We start from the raw sequence: 15,283 nt of genomic DNA, 5'->3' as shown, positions 1-15,283 counted from the left end.
CAGTATAGTTTTCAATTTAATATGCAAGGTAAGATCGCCACCACCGCTATGGTAAAAATCAATTGCGCCGCCATCTAGAATCGGCGAGGTGATGCTGATGTGCTCGCCGCGCTTACGCCACTGGTCACTCGCCACTCGCCACTCGCCACTCGTCGCTCATCGCGCGCTTTATAAGCGTCCAACAAACAATTTGTGATCTCGGTCGATGCACACGGCGGTGGCGCTGGCGGCCAACAGTTCCGCAAACAGTTCGAAATGCGCATTGCGCGAGCGACGGCCGGCGAAGCGCAATATTTCTGACGGTGATACGCTCTCGACTCCTCCGCAAAAGAACACCCAAAATGAACCGCTTTAGATCGCTTGCTATACCATTACGTAATAAATCATAATGATGTTGGTAAACACGTTTGGAGAGCACATTCCGCGATACCGTGGCTGGTCGCCTCACCTGAACGGCACCGCCGCGTACAAGTAAGACGGGAGCGAGAACAGTACGCCGAGCACGACCGCGTGGCACATCGCGACTACAACGACTGAGGATAGCTGGTGTGGTGAGGGGGAGGGGGCGGGCGGTGGGGCGTATTTCCTCGTATACAAGTATAGATAATAAATATGACATACAAAATTCGACTTTAAAAATCAAACACGTACGATCGCTTATGGAACGCATCAAACTCGATTTAATCAAGCTAATATGCGCGCCACACGTGACGTGGACATGATGTTTATGTTTAATTATACTACGTAATGTATATGTATAGAGGTAAGTGTGTTGCCACTCTGAGTGAATGAATGCCAGCGCACAATGAAATAGACTTTTATGCCTGGTTTACATTATGCCAGTACACTAGGACAGTAGAGCTCTAAATCAGGACTGGCATAATGTAGACACCCACTGTCTGGGAAGGCTTTCTACTTTTGAGGCCAGTTCGGCCATTCCGACGCAACTGGCATAATGTAGACGGCCTGTCCTATGCCAGTCCAGTGCTGATAGAACATTTGTATAGGAACCTCTCGTTGTTGTGAAAAAATATCTGGACTACAAATCGGGCGATAGGAAAGGTGGCGCGACCACCGTTCTTTCTTTGTTTGTGGTGTTTAATCTGGTCAATGTTTTTATTTGACACTTTTCCTTTTTTTTGAATAAAGAATTCTGTGACGGTATTCTAGTTTTACTTTAGCAAGTGTAGGCTCCCTAAATAACGTATTGATACGTTAAAAATTATTATTAGATATAATGATAATAGTTTGTTAAAATTTTCGGCAGACATCATTGTCATTCTATATTCCCCCGGGTCTTCCGACTTTAGCTGTTTCAATACTATTGCCTATCCCCTCCCCGTTCTCATCTCTTTCCCTAATCCAATTTCTTACCCAAGTTTTTTTGATTGATAACTTCTTGTTCTTCTTAATGTAAACAACAACGCCAACACAGTTCATACCAGGCCAGCGCTACTGTCCTGGCATAATGTACGATCAAGGCTCTAATAAATAAAACAGCGCCGTATGTACGTTTAAAAAAATCAATTGATGTTTTTAGTAAAGTTGAGTGTAAATACAAAGTTTCACAATTACTCAAAGAAACATAGTTGACACCCTTTGACCGCCGCCGCTAATGTTATAGACGTCAACATGGTTTTATGTGTCACTATAAATATGTATCACTACAATGCTTTATGTACTTATACAGTACTTAGTACTGCATTATTTATTGGTAAAGATCGCATTTCTCAAACCTACGCATAATAATGTTTCAATAACCATGATTTGTCAAAAATCCGCGCCGGGCGCTAGTATTATGGTATAAAATGGTTGACGTATATACAATATATTTAAGGTTAAATGTATTTAAAACACTGTCTAAGTTTTTTATGGTAAGCCTCGCAGTGTTTAAATAAAAAAAAACATAAAATATAATAGATTTAAAAAAAAACGTTTCAAAACGTATCAACTTTACCTAGTAATAGCAAGCTTTTTTGATTTGTGTATTTCATCCCTTGCTAATTGTCCAGTTTCAGTAACAAGAGCTCATGTTGAATTAAACTAAAGCTAATTGTTGCTAAAATGTTACTCCATTACTCCAACCTTCAATCTATCGCAGAGTTTATTCAAGAATCAGGACACTTATAACATACGTTGTGTCTAAAGCCCTCTGACTACAGTATAAATAGAGAACTCAGCGAGTCTATATTAGTTTCTCAAACATTTTTGACAATATTATACCCGATTAGGATATTGGTCTGTTGCTTTTTGGATTTGTCGTAAAGTCTGTCATGAATATAGGGACCACCTCTATTATTTTAAGCTGGCCGGGGAAATGATCCTTTTAAAACTTTTATTATAAAAAAAACGAAAACCTAGGTAACGTATGTTACCCCCTTCAAATTTATTGCAGATATCTATATCTATGGGCAGCGGTCACTTTGTTATTTTAGCCATTACAAGTAGAGCCCCTCGCTCGTTTGCTACCTTGTAATAAAAAAGTCTTTATTCCCAGGACTTCATACTGATGACACTCCCAAAGGCCATGATGAGCGTCCTCCTCAGCCTCAAAGCAAGCACGCATACTCGATTCAAACAGTCTCATACCCTGAAGCTACTTTCTAAAGCATTATTAGCCAGTAAGGATTGGTGACACTTGATAGTTTGGGAACCACGACCGCACGGCAAGGTATCGGCGAGTCTCAGTGTGAATAGATGAAGTAGAGCAATGGCAACGCACTTCGTCGTGCACCGGTGCTCCGCTTACCACAATCGTTTCGTAGTCGTTCTTGCCTTTACCGTTAGGGAAATTGCGGCATCGCTCGGTTTGTCCGCTCGCACCACGCTCACTAACTGACTCCGTTATCGCTGTACGCGACCGCTTCTCTGCCGTTTGTTATGTTGCGTTTCGCAGGTGAACTAGTTTAACAGTAACGCAACTTACGCGACGAGTCCTCCTAGGAAGGCGACAGGTCCTCCGCCGATGAGCCGGATCTTGCGATGACAGGAATCGAATATGGAGAGATTGTGAGGTACATTGCTACGGGTGCCCGCCGACCGCAGCATCGCCCGAGGCCCCTCGCCGCAGCACGCATTAACCGCCCGCGGCACTGGCGCACACGTCACCGTCGCGAGCGTACGGCGCCGACAACATCGCAACACATCCACCTCTGAAAGCGGTCCGCGCGAGACTAACCAATAGACGTGTGTAAATCAGCTCGAAACCGGTTGAAAAGTTCAGGTCACATAGACTTGAACCTTTGAGCTGTGGCTCAACAACTAAAGACCTTGGCAGCTCACAACTCATCACGATGTATAATATAACTGTGTGAGTCTACGTGCCGCCAGCTGCCTTGTGAATCTTCTCAGTGTGATTCATAGAAATGTATATCATAACTCTACACATATACCTAACGTTGAGCTGATTTACGAGCCGGTTCACTTATGAGCTTCACATATTATGTGAACCGTGAGCTGAACTGCAGATCAATTTCATTTGAGTTACTCATAACTATTAACCAACGCTTAGTTACGCGGTCGCGGCCGCATCTACTACTGGCCGTAGCCGACACGACAGCCGGCCTTGCCCGTACCCTCTCCTCCCCTCCCCTCCTCACCGCAGCTCTTCGTGAAAACGACGTACGACGTGACGTTGGATTACGGTCTATTGATTTTCCATAACTTTTAGCGATTGTTAAAAATAATAACATTCTGGTTATTCAGTAATAACTCCTGTTAGCGCGAAAAAACACATGCAACTTATTTTCTATATTTCATTCCATTCTGAATAAACACAAATAATTCTGTAGGTATGTTTTATTTCATTTATTCACGTCACAAAGACGTACAGTAACATAGACATAGACCACATAGACTATAGTAATTCCCAAAGTGGTCCAGTAGGACCCTCTGGGGCCCGTGGGCAGTGCGTGGCGGCGGGGCGGTCGTCAGTCGTTGGCACGCTAAATATCTGCAGAATGACGCAGTGTGCAAGGCCGTCTAACTCAGCGTAGCCCAACTGAAAGGTTCGCAGTGGCTGTCTGGTAAGAGCTAAATTTTATGTGGGCAAGTTATCTTTCGCGAGACCCTTAACTGGCGGACTTCCATTTTTTAGTTAATTTCAGTTTCTTTCTCAAAGTAGACCAGCCTCACCAGAGGTCGATTTACACACTAGGCCGCCCTAAGTAGTGCCACATAGTTTGGTAACAGCCACTATTCTTTCAATTAATACAATTATCAATTAAATGATAGTCAAAAATGTCCGCCCCCTGAGACATACAGCAAACACTAGCTGTCGCCTCGTTCGCGAGCTCGCGACGCTGTCCGCGCGGAATAAAAAGAATCTCTTCCTTTGATAACCTTCTTTCGCATTTATAATATTAGTAACATTACGAAAAGCTATAGAAATAGATTATTTCACCAGCATATTTAGACCCATGCCCATTAACACAAAATAGATTTTTAATAAATGTTGCAAAGTGGTTACTCTGTTTAAATGTAATTTGAGGCGAGGGGCAGAGGCAGTCAGTATTGTAGTTGTAGCGCAGTGTGTGTGGTGGGGGGACTTACCAGAGGCAGTCCAGCATGACAGACATGCGGGTGCGGCCGCACTCACCTGCAACAACACACCACCACTATCTTTACTTAATCTTTACTCCACGTAACAGTTTTACTTTGGGATTTGGTAGTCCGTACTTTTGGGTGCTGTCACAGAACAAAGAATCGTGCAACCGCGCCCCTGCAGAAGCAGTCAATAATGTTTAAAAATTATTTACCATAACCGGACGGCCAATTTATTTTCGTTAGAAGTTCCTTGACTTAGAAATGGTCAGAATCTTGCATCTCTCTCTCACACACACATCATATACATGAACGTTGCGTTGTGTACCGGTGTTCGAAAAGAAGAAATCCCGCGACGCTGCGGACCTGGCAGAGCCCCGCGCGAGCACGGGCTACACTTTCAATGCAACAACGCTTCAGTATTTTGTGAAATCTTGTGAACATACATATATATTAGTAATCCTTACTAATATTATAAATGCGAAAGTAACTAATCTGTCTGTCTGTCTCGCTTTCACGCCAAAACTGCTGAACCGTGAAAAGAAAAAAGTGCTGAAAAGTGAGGGATGGAAATTTGTATAGAAGTTCGCCATTACAGTTAGAAGTTTGAAACTTACTTTTGTGGCTGTTAATTTGATATCAAATAAATATGACACTTAATTTTGTAAATATTTTACCCTCAATGGTGCAAAAAAATCAATAGGGAACAGAACAGGGGATGAAAGTCTGTATGGGAAAGTGTGTAAGAATTACGTGAATGGTTTGTATGTTTTGTTGTAATATTTTATGAACTTAAGTAAAGTAAATAGACTAAATAATCACAATCTTACCAAAGGATATACTACCAAATTCAATTATAAATCGGCGAGGACATTATTTAAAAAACTTAGACGACACGAAACACCTACAGAATTGCTTAACATCGAAACTACGCCATAAGAATAATTAAACGAAATTAATACATACTTTACAAATATCGGTAAAAATCTGGCCGAGTTTACTTTACAAAGACTAAATAAATCGGAGGAAGAACCATCACGTCTTCCATCTGTATATGTAAAGTCTAATGCCCACTCCATGACATTCGTGCCCACAGGCCCGTACGAAAACAGCAAAATTACTAACGATCTAAAACTCGACAGTTCTCCTGGTCAAAATGCCATTTCTAATAAAGTTTTTAAATTGACAAAAGAGTACCTTATATCGATGGGTCCTATGTATAAGGGCCAAAGTAACAAATTGGTGATTTTTACTTTTTTATGTTAAAAGCTACCTCTTTGTTTAGTTAACAAGATGCACTAAACAAAAATACACATTTACTTTTGTAAACGTGTTTATTTACTGAGGTAAAAGGGACTTTCGAGCATTTTTCCTACATGGTTGAAACTTTGAGAGCCTCTCCTGTATAGTTGTCAATGTGCACATTGAACATTATTCGTAGGGGCCATCGATATATCAATTAGTGCATCACTATAGTCTCAGCATCCAACAAGGTAAATTTCCGATTCCATTTATGGCTGCTATTGTATCACCTGTTTTTTAAAACGGATAACGAACTAGATATATCTAACTATAACCTATTTCCCTTGTCGAAGATTCTGGAACTACTCGTGACACTAGGCGACCGCCGAAGAACACGGACTGTCAACAGACTATCAGTTAGGGTTTCGTAAGAGTAAATCTACTGAAGACACTCTACTGGACATGACATCACTATTCCACAAACAGATAGAGGAGAGAAAGTTATGGGTGCGTTCCTCGATATAAAAAAAGCATTTGACACAGTTTCAACACCTATACTTTTATCAAAACTTGTAAGCCTAACTTGAGTCCGGGGACATAATTATCAGTGGTTCCAAAGTTACCTGCAAGGTACAGAACAGTACGTTAGGGTAAATAATGCAGGTCCGACTCTGTTTTTAGCGTATATCAACAGCCTCCCTGACGTCTTAACATCCAATGCCAACTCTTTATTCTTAGTCGATGAAACAGTGCTACTGTTTCATGGTCAGGACTGGGAATGGGAACATGCAGCCGAATCTTGTCTAATTAATGTGAGTGGAAAGCACAAATCGCTAAAGTATGTTCACGGGTGCGAAGGTTCATCTATATATTTAAACAATAGAGAATTGTCGCAAGTTAAAAGTTACTGTGCAAACTTACAAAGCGCTTCGCCTTTTTCATCTTAGATGAACATATTTAAATACCATTGTTACATAAGTAATATTAGTAATACATAAGTATTAAGTACATAAGTAATATTATTTTTGTAATACTGAACTACATCACATAACTAACTTTCAAGTCTAATGTAAATGTCGATTAATATTATGTAACTTGTGTAAAGGGAAAATAAAGCTATCTTTATCTTTCTCTTTTATAATGAAAAAACATATTTTTTTCCGTCTGTCTGTCTGTCTGTCAGCGAGCCGCGTCTGTTCCGGATAATATCCGAATAGGCTGAAGCGATTTTGACTGGAAATTCACTGGAAGGTAGCTGGTGTGTGCGGGCATGTTACAACATGTAGCAAAATAATCGATTGTGTATCTGGAGGTTTATACTGACTGTTGCAAACGTGAAACTAAAATAAACACTTTTACATATCATTTTATTAGGACTCAAATTAGACTAGTTATAAAATGGATCAAGTCGGCAGAAGCATCACCTGGTGGACGAATGGCCCGCACAACCGGAGCCATGCCACAACTGCACAAAAGGCAGGCGGAAGTACCTATATGCCCGTGTTTTATCCGATGAGTGAACTGCTGGAGTCAAAATTCAAGTCGTTCTTTCCTTCTCACTCTTTTGTAATGCGAAAAGGTTGGAACGGGAAGATGGATTCCATAGAGACGATAAATAGGAAAAGAAAATAGTTACAGTTTTCCTCTCCTTTGTCAGCATCATATCAGCTGGGGTGGAGGCTAGCTGTTCTTGTCTAACTCTAAAAACTAATGAGGTCCATGTTACTTTTTGCAACATATATATTTTTCATTCAGATTGAATAGCTGCCATAAAGCAGGGCTCGTATAACGTTAACACGTTGATTCCGTGGCAGTGGCAGAGCAAGCAGCTCATAATTATATTAGTGCAAAGCCGCGGCGCGCCGGTGTCTGTATGTCTGTGCGTGTGTGTGTGCGTGCGCGGCCGACTGAAGCGCGGCGCAATGTCAGGTGGAGTTGCGATGTCGTGACGTCACACAGGTGGGGCGATAACACCGATAAGTGGCGTTGATTTCGCCATTGCCGAACCCCCCCCCTCCCCCCTCCCTCCTACTTCTCGCTCCTATTACACGCACGCTGTTTACAGACTACATTTGCGAGATTCACGCGGCATAATATTCATTGCATTCAATTAAATATTCAATTAAAGTCGTAAATTTACAATAATTGATAGATTCCAATGAAACTGCTTTTACGTTATATTAACGTATAAGATCGAGAGATCATTATAAACTATATGAGCACAAAGTTTATCGAGAGGCGAGAGAGCCCACCTGCAGAAGCAGGAAACGGTGTCGTCGATGTCTAAGGGCAGTGCTGCGGGCGACACGTGGTACTTGAGCCGGAGCAGTCGGCGCGAGCCGCGGCGCAGCATGATGGCGGCGGCGGGCGAAGGTGCAGCGGCGCGCGGTGCCGCGGCTGCGCGCGGCGCGGTACTACCGCGCGCCGTCGCGAGTGCGCGTCGCGGCGGCCGGCGTCGGAGCAGCCGGCGCTCGCCGTCACGTCACCGCGCGAGATAACTCGCATGTGTATCCTAACCTCGGCCGCGCTCACTACACTACACTGTATCCCGATACAAATCCTTGGCCAAGACAAACCACACTTTACGTTAAAACTCCATATTTCTAAAATATTTTTATTGAAACACTTTTTCTCTCACAACTATATAACATTAGCGACCTTTATTTTGAAATTTCACTTCAACTTATGTAACATTTGTCACAACATAACAAAGTTCAATAGTAGGGAGAGTCGAAGAGAGCATTTGAGGATTTTTACTCAAGTGTGGCTGTATAACATATAGGGGAGGAAACCTCGCACTCTGCCAGGTACTCTCACCACATATGAACCGACAATGTTGGGCTAGGAGTTTAGGGCTGCTTTTTAATATTATATGGCGGCATACGAGCAAGTGGCCACCGGAAATCGCCGAAATGGCGAAGGACGGGAAGGGTATGAGAGCTAAAATAAGGGTGTCCGGAAGTCATACTCATCAGACGTAACGCGGAATTACTCCCCCCACTTGACGCATGTCGGTCGTGGTATTTCACAGGTCGAGCCGGTCCATTCGTACAACTGATGTTGTTGCTGACGTATACCACTAGAAAAATCTACGTTGAATCATCCAGATAGCGAAATGTGTTCGTATTTGGATAAGAACTAATATAAAACCAAAAAACAATCCAGCAAATAATGTGTGACTTTTATTGCTTTTTTTAAAGCATAAACTAATTATTGTGATAAATCGGTAAAAAATAGAGATGTGCCATCGCTGACTTTTTTGTAGAAATTTTTGAGATATACAACTTACTCATCATTAATAAATCATTTATATATGACTCTAATGGTTATGGCCTATGTAAACTCAAAAAGTCAAATTTTACTAGGTTTTGGTTATAATTGTATAGTTAAAATGATGTATAAACACAAACCACTATGAATTATGTTGAAAACCGTACTTTAATCCGCTTAGAATGGCTTAGCAGAATACAGCTCATGAAAAGCTACTTTGTTTTATAAAATTTTTAGATAATTGCATGAATTAATGAATATCTTTTATATTTAAGTACAAATAATAATTTATTAATATTATTTTAGCCATTCCAACAAAGGACTTGCGGACAGTCATCATTTTTTAAAAATTGTTTTTTTTTTATTTAAAAGTGACAAGATTTTCATGTTCCAGATAGGCACATCAATTTTACTAACCCACTAGCTGTCGCCTGCGACTCCGTCTGTGCGGAATTAAATGTAAAACTTAATTAGTAAGTCTTCCAAACTACGTTCCACATCTATATCAAATTTCAGGGATGTTCATTGTGCTGTTCCAGAGAGATAATAACATTTCTCCGTTATCAGATATAAATATATAGTGTATAATTAATATCTGACTCACACAAGTATTTCTGTGTAACTTTTTTAAAATTTTTGAGAACCTGTACGTGGTCACCTATTAATTAAAGGACATACATCAAGTAACATCTAATTGTTCCTCTGTTTATTTAATTTCGGCTTTAGGTCAAAACTAAGAATAGATTATAGGATTTTACGAGCTAAATAAATATTTTAACTGGCATACACATTCAAAATGTTTGTGTGAATTTTGTAATTAACCTATTTTATATGTATACAAGTCAACACTTGTCTTAACCAAACAAAAAAATTCACATCTTTGTCTAGTTAATGCTAAAACTAGTCAATAAATGCTAGTCAGCTTCCCTATTCAAAAAAAAATTCCACACATACAAAATTCCGGGCATCAGCTAGTATATAAAATAAATTTGTCTTGCCTTCCTACTTATAGGGTAGGAACTGCTGCACAAGGCTTTTACAAATAACTATCACAATTGGTTTACTTTACCATATTCTATAACATTAAAAACCCAAAAAAAAAAGACATGTACAATGCTTGATATAAACATGAGTTGGTTGGTTAATGAACAATATCATTTGTATTTAATTAGTAACTTTTTTACATTTATATGTTTACTAACTAACTATGAACATTTTTCCATTCAATTTGTAATTTTTTATGTAATATGTTGACTTCCAAAAACATAAATTATTTTTTTTGGACTTTAACCATATCTAACTGTTAAATCTTAGGTTTTTCTTGTAAATGGTAGAATTGACAGATATTCATGCTTACACAGTAAAATTTGACATAGTGTAAATTATAATGTACTTTGGTAAGTTATATATATAAAACAACAACATATTTATAAAATACTAGCAGTTGCCCACGACTTTGTCCATGCGAAATTAAAAAATCTAGTAATAAATATAGCCTCAATCATGTGGGGATAGTGCAGCTTCCCTAGCTCTAGCTAGCTCCGCTAATTTTTTTTAATTTTGTTTAATACACACAAGATATAAATGTCTACGTCCAAAAATTGTGCATAAACTTGGTGCTAAAACAATTATATTTATCAAACAACTAGTAGACCTGCAATATTTGCAGATACATTTGTGTTGAGTGTGCAATTGATTTCAGCAGTATATACAGTTGTGGTGTGATGGACAAGTGAGAGGAGAGCTATTTTGTTTGTTTTTACACAAACACAACAATAGTTAAAACAATTCAATGGAAACAATCACTCAACTCCTGACTTTGAATAGAATTCTGAGTCATTTATTTAATACTATCACATAATATTTATTTGCAAATTACTCAATCAAAAATTGAAAAAGATTTCGATGATTTATGAAATACTATAGTCGTTTTATTCTTTCCATTTTTCTTAATAAAATGTCCGCAGTCAGTAAATAAGTGTTAAAATATTGGCCAGGTTGGCCATTGGCCAGCTGATTTTATTTTAATATCTTTGAAGCGGAAATCAATTCCAATATAAAAAGCAAGCACACTAAATATGTTCACTGAAACTAGTAAGAAGAACGAGCGATCTTCCTAACCAGAAAACTGAGAAAATTATGTCAAGGAAAGTCGACGGTACTGGGACTTAAGGTGGATAACTTACCCCATGAACCAGTCGACGGTGTCGCGCAGGTACTCCGGGAGTCGCTCCAGCTTGACGGGTAACTTATTTTCACTCCCGAACAAAAAGAAAGTACTAAACGACAACGTCCCTCCACTAAGTTCCTGACTCAGCAGCACTAATTTAGTAAATCTCCCATCACCTTTGTTTTGACACTGAACAGCTTAAACTAACAGTTAACCGACAAAAATTATTTACTGCTAACTAGAGCGTGTCATAGTCACAAAAGATTCTAATTTTCATCGTAGCAGCTGAGCGAAATACGCCATGTTGCGCAACTTCAGCTTTGTTAGGATTCAGCAGACAAAAGAGAGATCATTTTCATACAATAACAAACATTTATAATAATAACCCATGAACGATTATTGTGTTAACATATGCAAATTTTGAGTCGGTTCGTCTAAAGATTCATAACTTAACACTAAAACACAAAATATTAAGTTGTGAAGTATTTATTTTTGTAGGTAGGTACCACAGAGTACAAAATATATGGCAGTGTGTTATTTATAGTGATGGAAGAGTTGAGTCCAGTCACAGTTTATGATAGTACGTAATAATGGCAATACTGGCCAATAGACATGTAGAGTTCCACAAGGATTTTGTGACAGTTTTTGACATTGACAGAGCGGCGCCTACAATTTTTTAGGGTTTCCAGTGAGCAAAAATATCCTAACTTCTTCGGAAAGTCGTCCATGTTGCAATTCTAAGCAATTGATATGCAACTTATTACCTGAGTTCTCGTACTATTTAAATTGATATTATCCTATTTAAGTTGTATAGCTAAACATATAAACAAATTAACCTACATGTTATCGTGCTTGATATTTTATGAAATTTCGAAATCAAAATTGGCAACATTAAACCATACAACAATCATGTTCAATGTTGTTAAACAATAATTTCAATGACTGATGATTCAACAATGAGCTTAAATGTGAAATTGTTTTAAATATTTTGTTTTAAAGTCAAAAGGGGCCACCCGAATCACCCTTCGTTTTATTGATTTCCTAAAAATTTTATCGAAATCGATAAAATGTACAGGGCCTTTACTTTTAGATTCGTTATGTTGGTCCATGTTTTTTGTTCGTATTTCATAAAATTTAAGTACAACATTTATATTATGGCAACTATTTAGAAATAGACCAATTTAAAATTGTTCTAAGTCGTCGGGACTTATAAAAAATTCAGTGTAGCCAATTTAGCATATTTTATGCTAAATTTGGCAGATTTTTAATCAGTTTAGCATATTTTCGTTGTTTAGCATATAGCATTTTTTTAGCATATCAACTCAGATACCTCTAAATGAAGTTTAGGAATGAACTTGATATAGATTTAGACATATTCAAGAAAACACGAGTTGATCATAATGTATTTTTATAAAACAACAATTAGCAATAGCAGAGCCACTTTAATAGGCCACATATAACACTTTGTCAAAATTCAACAACGTAACTTTGTAACGGCGGCCATAAAATGTTGATTATATTTTTGGAGTCAGACCTACTTCGTAGGGCCTTCCCCTTAAGCGGCGATATTAAGAGTTACTCGAGCGAGACAGTTAAACAAAAGGGAGGAACCTTGCACACAATCAAGTACTCCTATCACAAATAAAATGCCACATAGATCCGCGCTTTTAGGGTAGCCAGTCACAATACGAGGTAAATGAAGTCGGTTGTTATAAATATTGAAGCGCGTCAGATTAAGGCAGGGCGAGTTTATTTTATTCAGCAAAGGCTGCATTTCAATCCAAAAGTCCCCGCTGATACAATTGCTTAACTTTTTTTAAATTTCGATTTCATATCTTAATATATATATTTCTTGTGTGCGTGTGTATGTGACTGAACTCCTCCTAAACGACTGGACCAATTTTGATGAAATTTTTTGTGTGTGTTCGTGGAGATTCGAGAATGGTTTAGATTTACAGTTTGGTCTACTGGAAAATGTTTTTTCAATTAATTTCTTATTTATAAGGAGTTGTTGATTTTGGAATGTTTTACATTAGATCCGGCGGACGGCGCTATCATCGCATTCAATATTAATCTATTTCAATTTTAGTTTGTCCCGACAGATGGTGCTACGATTAATTTGAAAAAAAATTTGTTATTCAATTCATGTGCTGATTAAAATATTAAATGTAATTATTTTTTAAAGAGTTTTGAAGTGTGTATAAATAATTTTGTGAATTCAGATGTTTTTTTAATTAATTTTTATTTGTAAGGAGTTTTTGATTTTGGAATGTTTTACATCAGATTCGACGGATGGCGCTATCATCGCATTCAATATTATTCTATTTTAATTTTAGTTTGTCCCGACAGATAGTGCTACGATCAATTTGAAAAAGTATTTCGTTATTTTGTGTTATAATTGTGTTATTCAAGTGAAGTTGCTAATTAAAATATTTAATGTAATTAGTTTTCGAAGAGTTCTGAAGTGTATATAAATAACTTATACATTTTGTAAATTTAGTGCGGAATCGAAGTGAGTATAACCTTCAAGTTTATTTGTGTAGTTAGAAGATTGAATTTTTTTTAATTATTTTTATTGACAATTAATTCATTTTTGGAGATATTAAATAAAAAAACTCACAAAATGCGATTACATGTTCTTTATCTAAAATTTGTCATAATAAATCTTTTGAGTTAATTAATTAAAAATTCATTATCAATAAGTAACTCATATTCATTGTATATTATTTTGCAATATTTTATTTTTGTAGAAAAATGCCACGTCTTCGTGGAAGAGCAAGAAATATTGGTCGACGTACTCAGCACGCGCAATTAGTTCATGATCATCGATTGAATAGAACAGTAGAAGAACATTCTATGGATAATGTAAATTTAAGAGATCGAGCTGCATGTACACGTGCAAATGAAAATTTAGAGCAACGTGCTCAACGTCTTCGTGCTAATACATTAAGACAACGAGAGGCACGTCAACGAGCGACCAACGCACATAGAGAACGTAACCAACAGCGAGTACAAGATAATCGAGCATTGGCACGAGCATCACTTAATCGTCTCGCGTTTGAATATGATCCTGAAATAGATTATTCATCACATGCATTGATCACGATTGGTAGTATGGACAAAGAGTGTCAACATTGTCATGCTTTCAAGTACAAAGGTGAATCAGCTGGTTTATGTTGCGCATCTGGAAAAATATCACTGCCACCGCTAAAACCACCACCAGAACCTTTAAAAACGCTTTTAGCTGGAATCACATCTCAATCGAAATGATTTTTACGGAAAATTCGTAAATTAAATTCATGTTTCCAAATGACATCATTTGCAGCAACAAAAATTATTCATAATGAAGATGGCCGTAATTTTGAATCCACATTCAAAATTCAAGGCCAAGTATATCACCAAATTGGTTCGTTACTTCCAATGCCTGATGCCGATCCAAAATTTTTACAAATTTATTTTATGGGGAATGAAGAGCAACAATCACATACACGCTGCGTTTACAACCATATAGAACAGATGGAGGAACGAGAAATTGTGGACATTTTGGAAAGGTTTTTGCAAAACCATAACCAATTAGTACAATTGTTCAAGACTCTTTCTAACAGACTGCAAAACGATAACTATGTCATTGTTATTAAAGCAGACAAAGTACCCTATGGAGAGCACGCAGGCACATATAATGTTCCAACCATTAATGAAGTGGCAGTTGTTATGGCTGGTGACCCATGTGAACGTAGAGACATTCGCATACAACGCAGAGATAATACGATGCAAATAATTCAAGACAATCATCGTTCTTACGATGCTTTGCAGTATCCGTTAATATTTTGGGAAGGAGAAGACGGATATCATTTAAATGTTAAACAACGGAATCCAACTACAGGTACAACTTATAGATTATCAATTTTTTTTTGAATAAATAATTTTTGTTTATCTCATAATTATATTTATTTACAGGTGAAGAACTGACCAAGAAAGTTAGTGCCATGAATTTCTACGCATATCGGTTAATGATTCGTGCTAATGAAGATAATAATATTCTCCGCTGTAGACAGCTAT

The 15,283-nt window shown here is 37.9% G+C and overlaps 1 protein-coding gene across 5 annotated transcripts in view; it reads right to left on the bottom strand.

The window, feature by feature from the left end:
* The window catches only part of LOC106709559 (MOB kinase activator-like 2), an 18,266-nt gene extending 6,856 nt beyond the window's left edge, over positions 1 to 11,410 (bottom strand). Inside the window, exons 1-2 of one of the 5 annotated variants that reach the window (XM_045678145.1) lie at positions 11,241 to 11,350; positions 4,552 to 4,597 (exon numbers count right to left, since the gene is read on the bottom strand). In XM_045678145.1, the coding sequence (XP_045534101.1) occupies positions 4,552 to 4,577 (26 nt within the window). In that variant the 5' untranslated portion in view covers positions 4,578 to 4,597; positions 11,241 to 11,350. Of the gene's footprint in view, positions 1 to 448; positions 557 to 2,926; positions 3,541 to 4,551; positions 4,598 to 8,036; positions 8,183 to 11,240 lie in introns of those variants that run through there. The other 4 variants (XM_045678144.1, XM_045678142.1, XM_045678141.1 and 1 more) reach the window with 4 other exon arrangements.
* Between the last annotated feature and the right edge of the window lie 3,873 nt (positions 11,411 to 15,283).

The sequence above is a fragment of the Papilio machaon genome, chromosome 5 (genome assembly GCF_912999745.1).
Source record: "Papilio machaon chromosome 5, ilPapMach1.1, whole genome shotgun sequence".
Classification (NCBI taxonomy): domain Eukaryota; kingdom Metazoa; phylum Arthropoda; class Insecta; order Lepidoptera; family Papilionidae; genus Papilio; species Papilio machaon.
The sequence above is the reverse complement of the archived record's forward strand: the minus strand, read 5'-3'. Positions and strand labels throughout refer to the sequence as shown.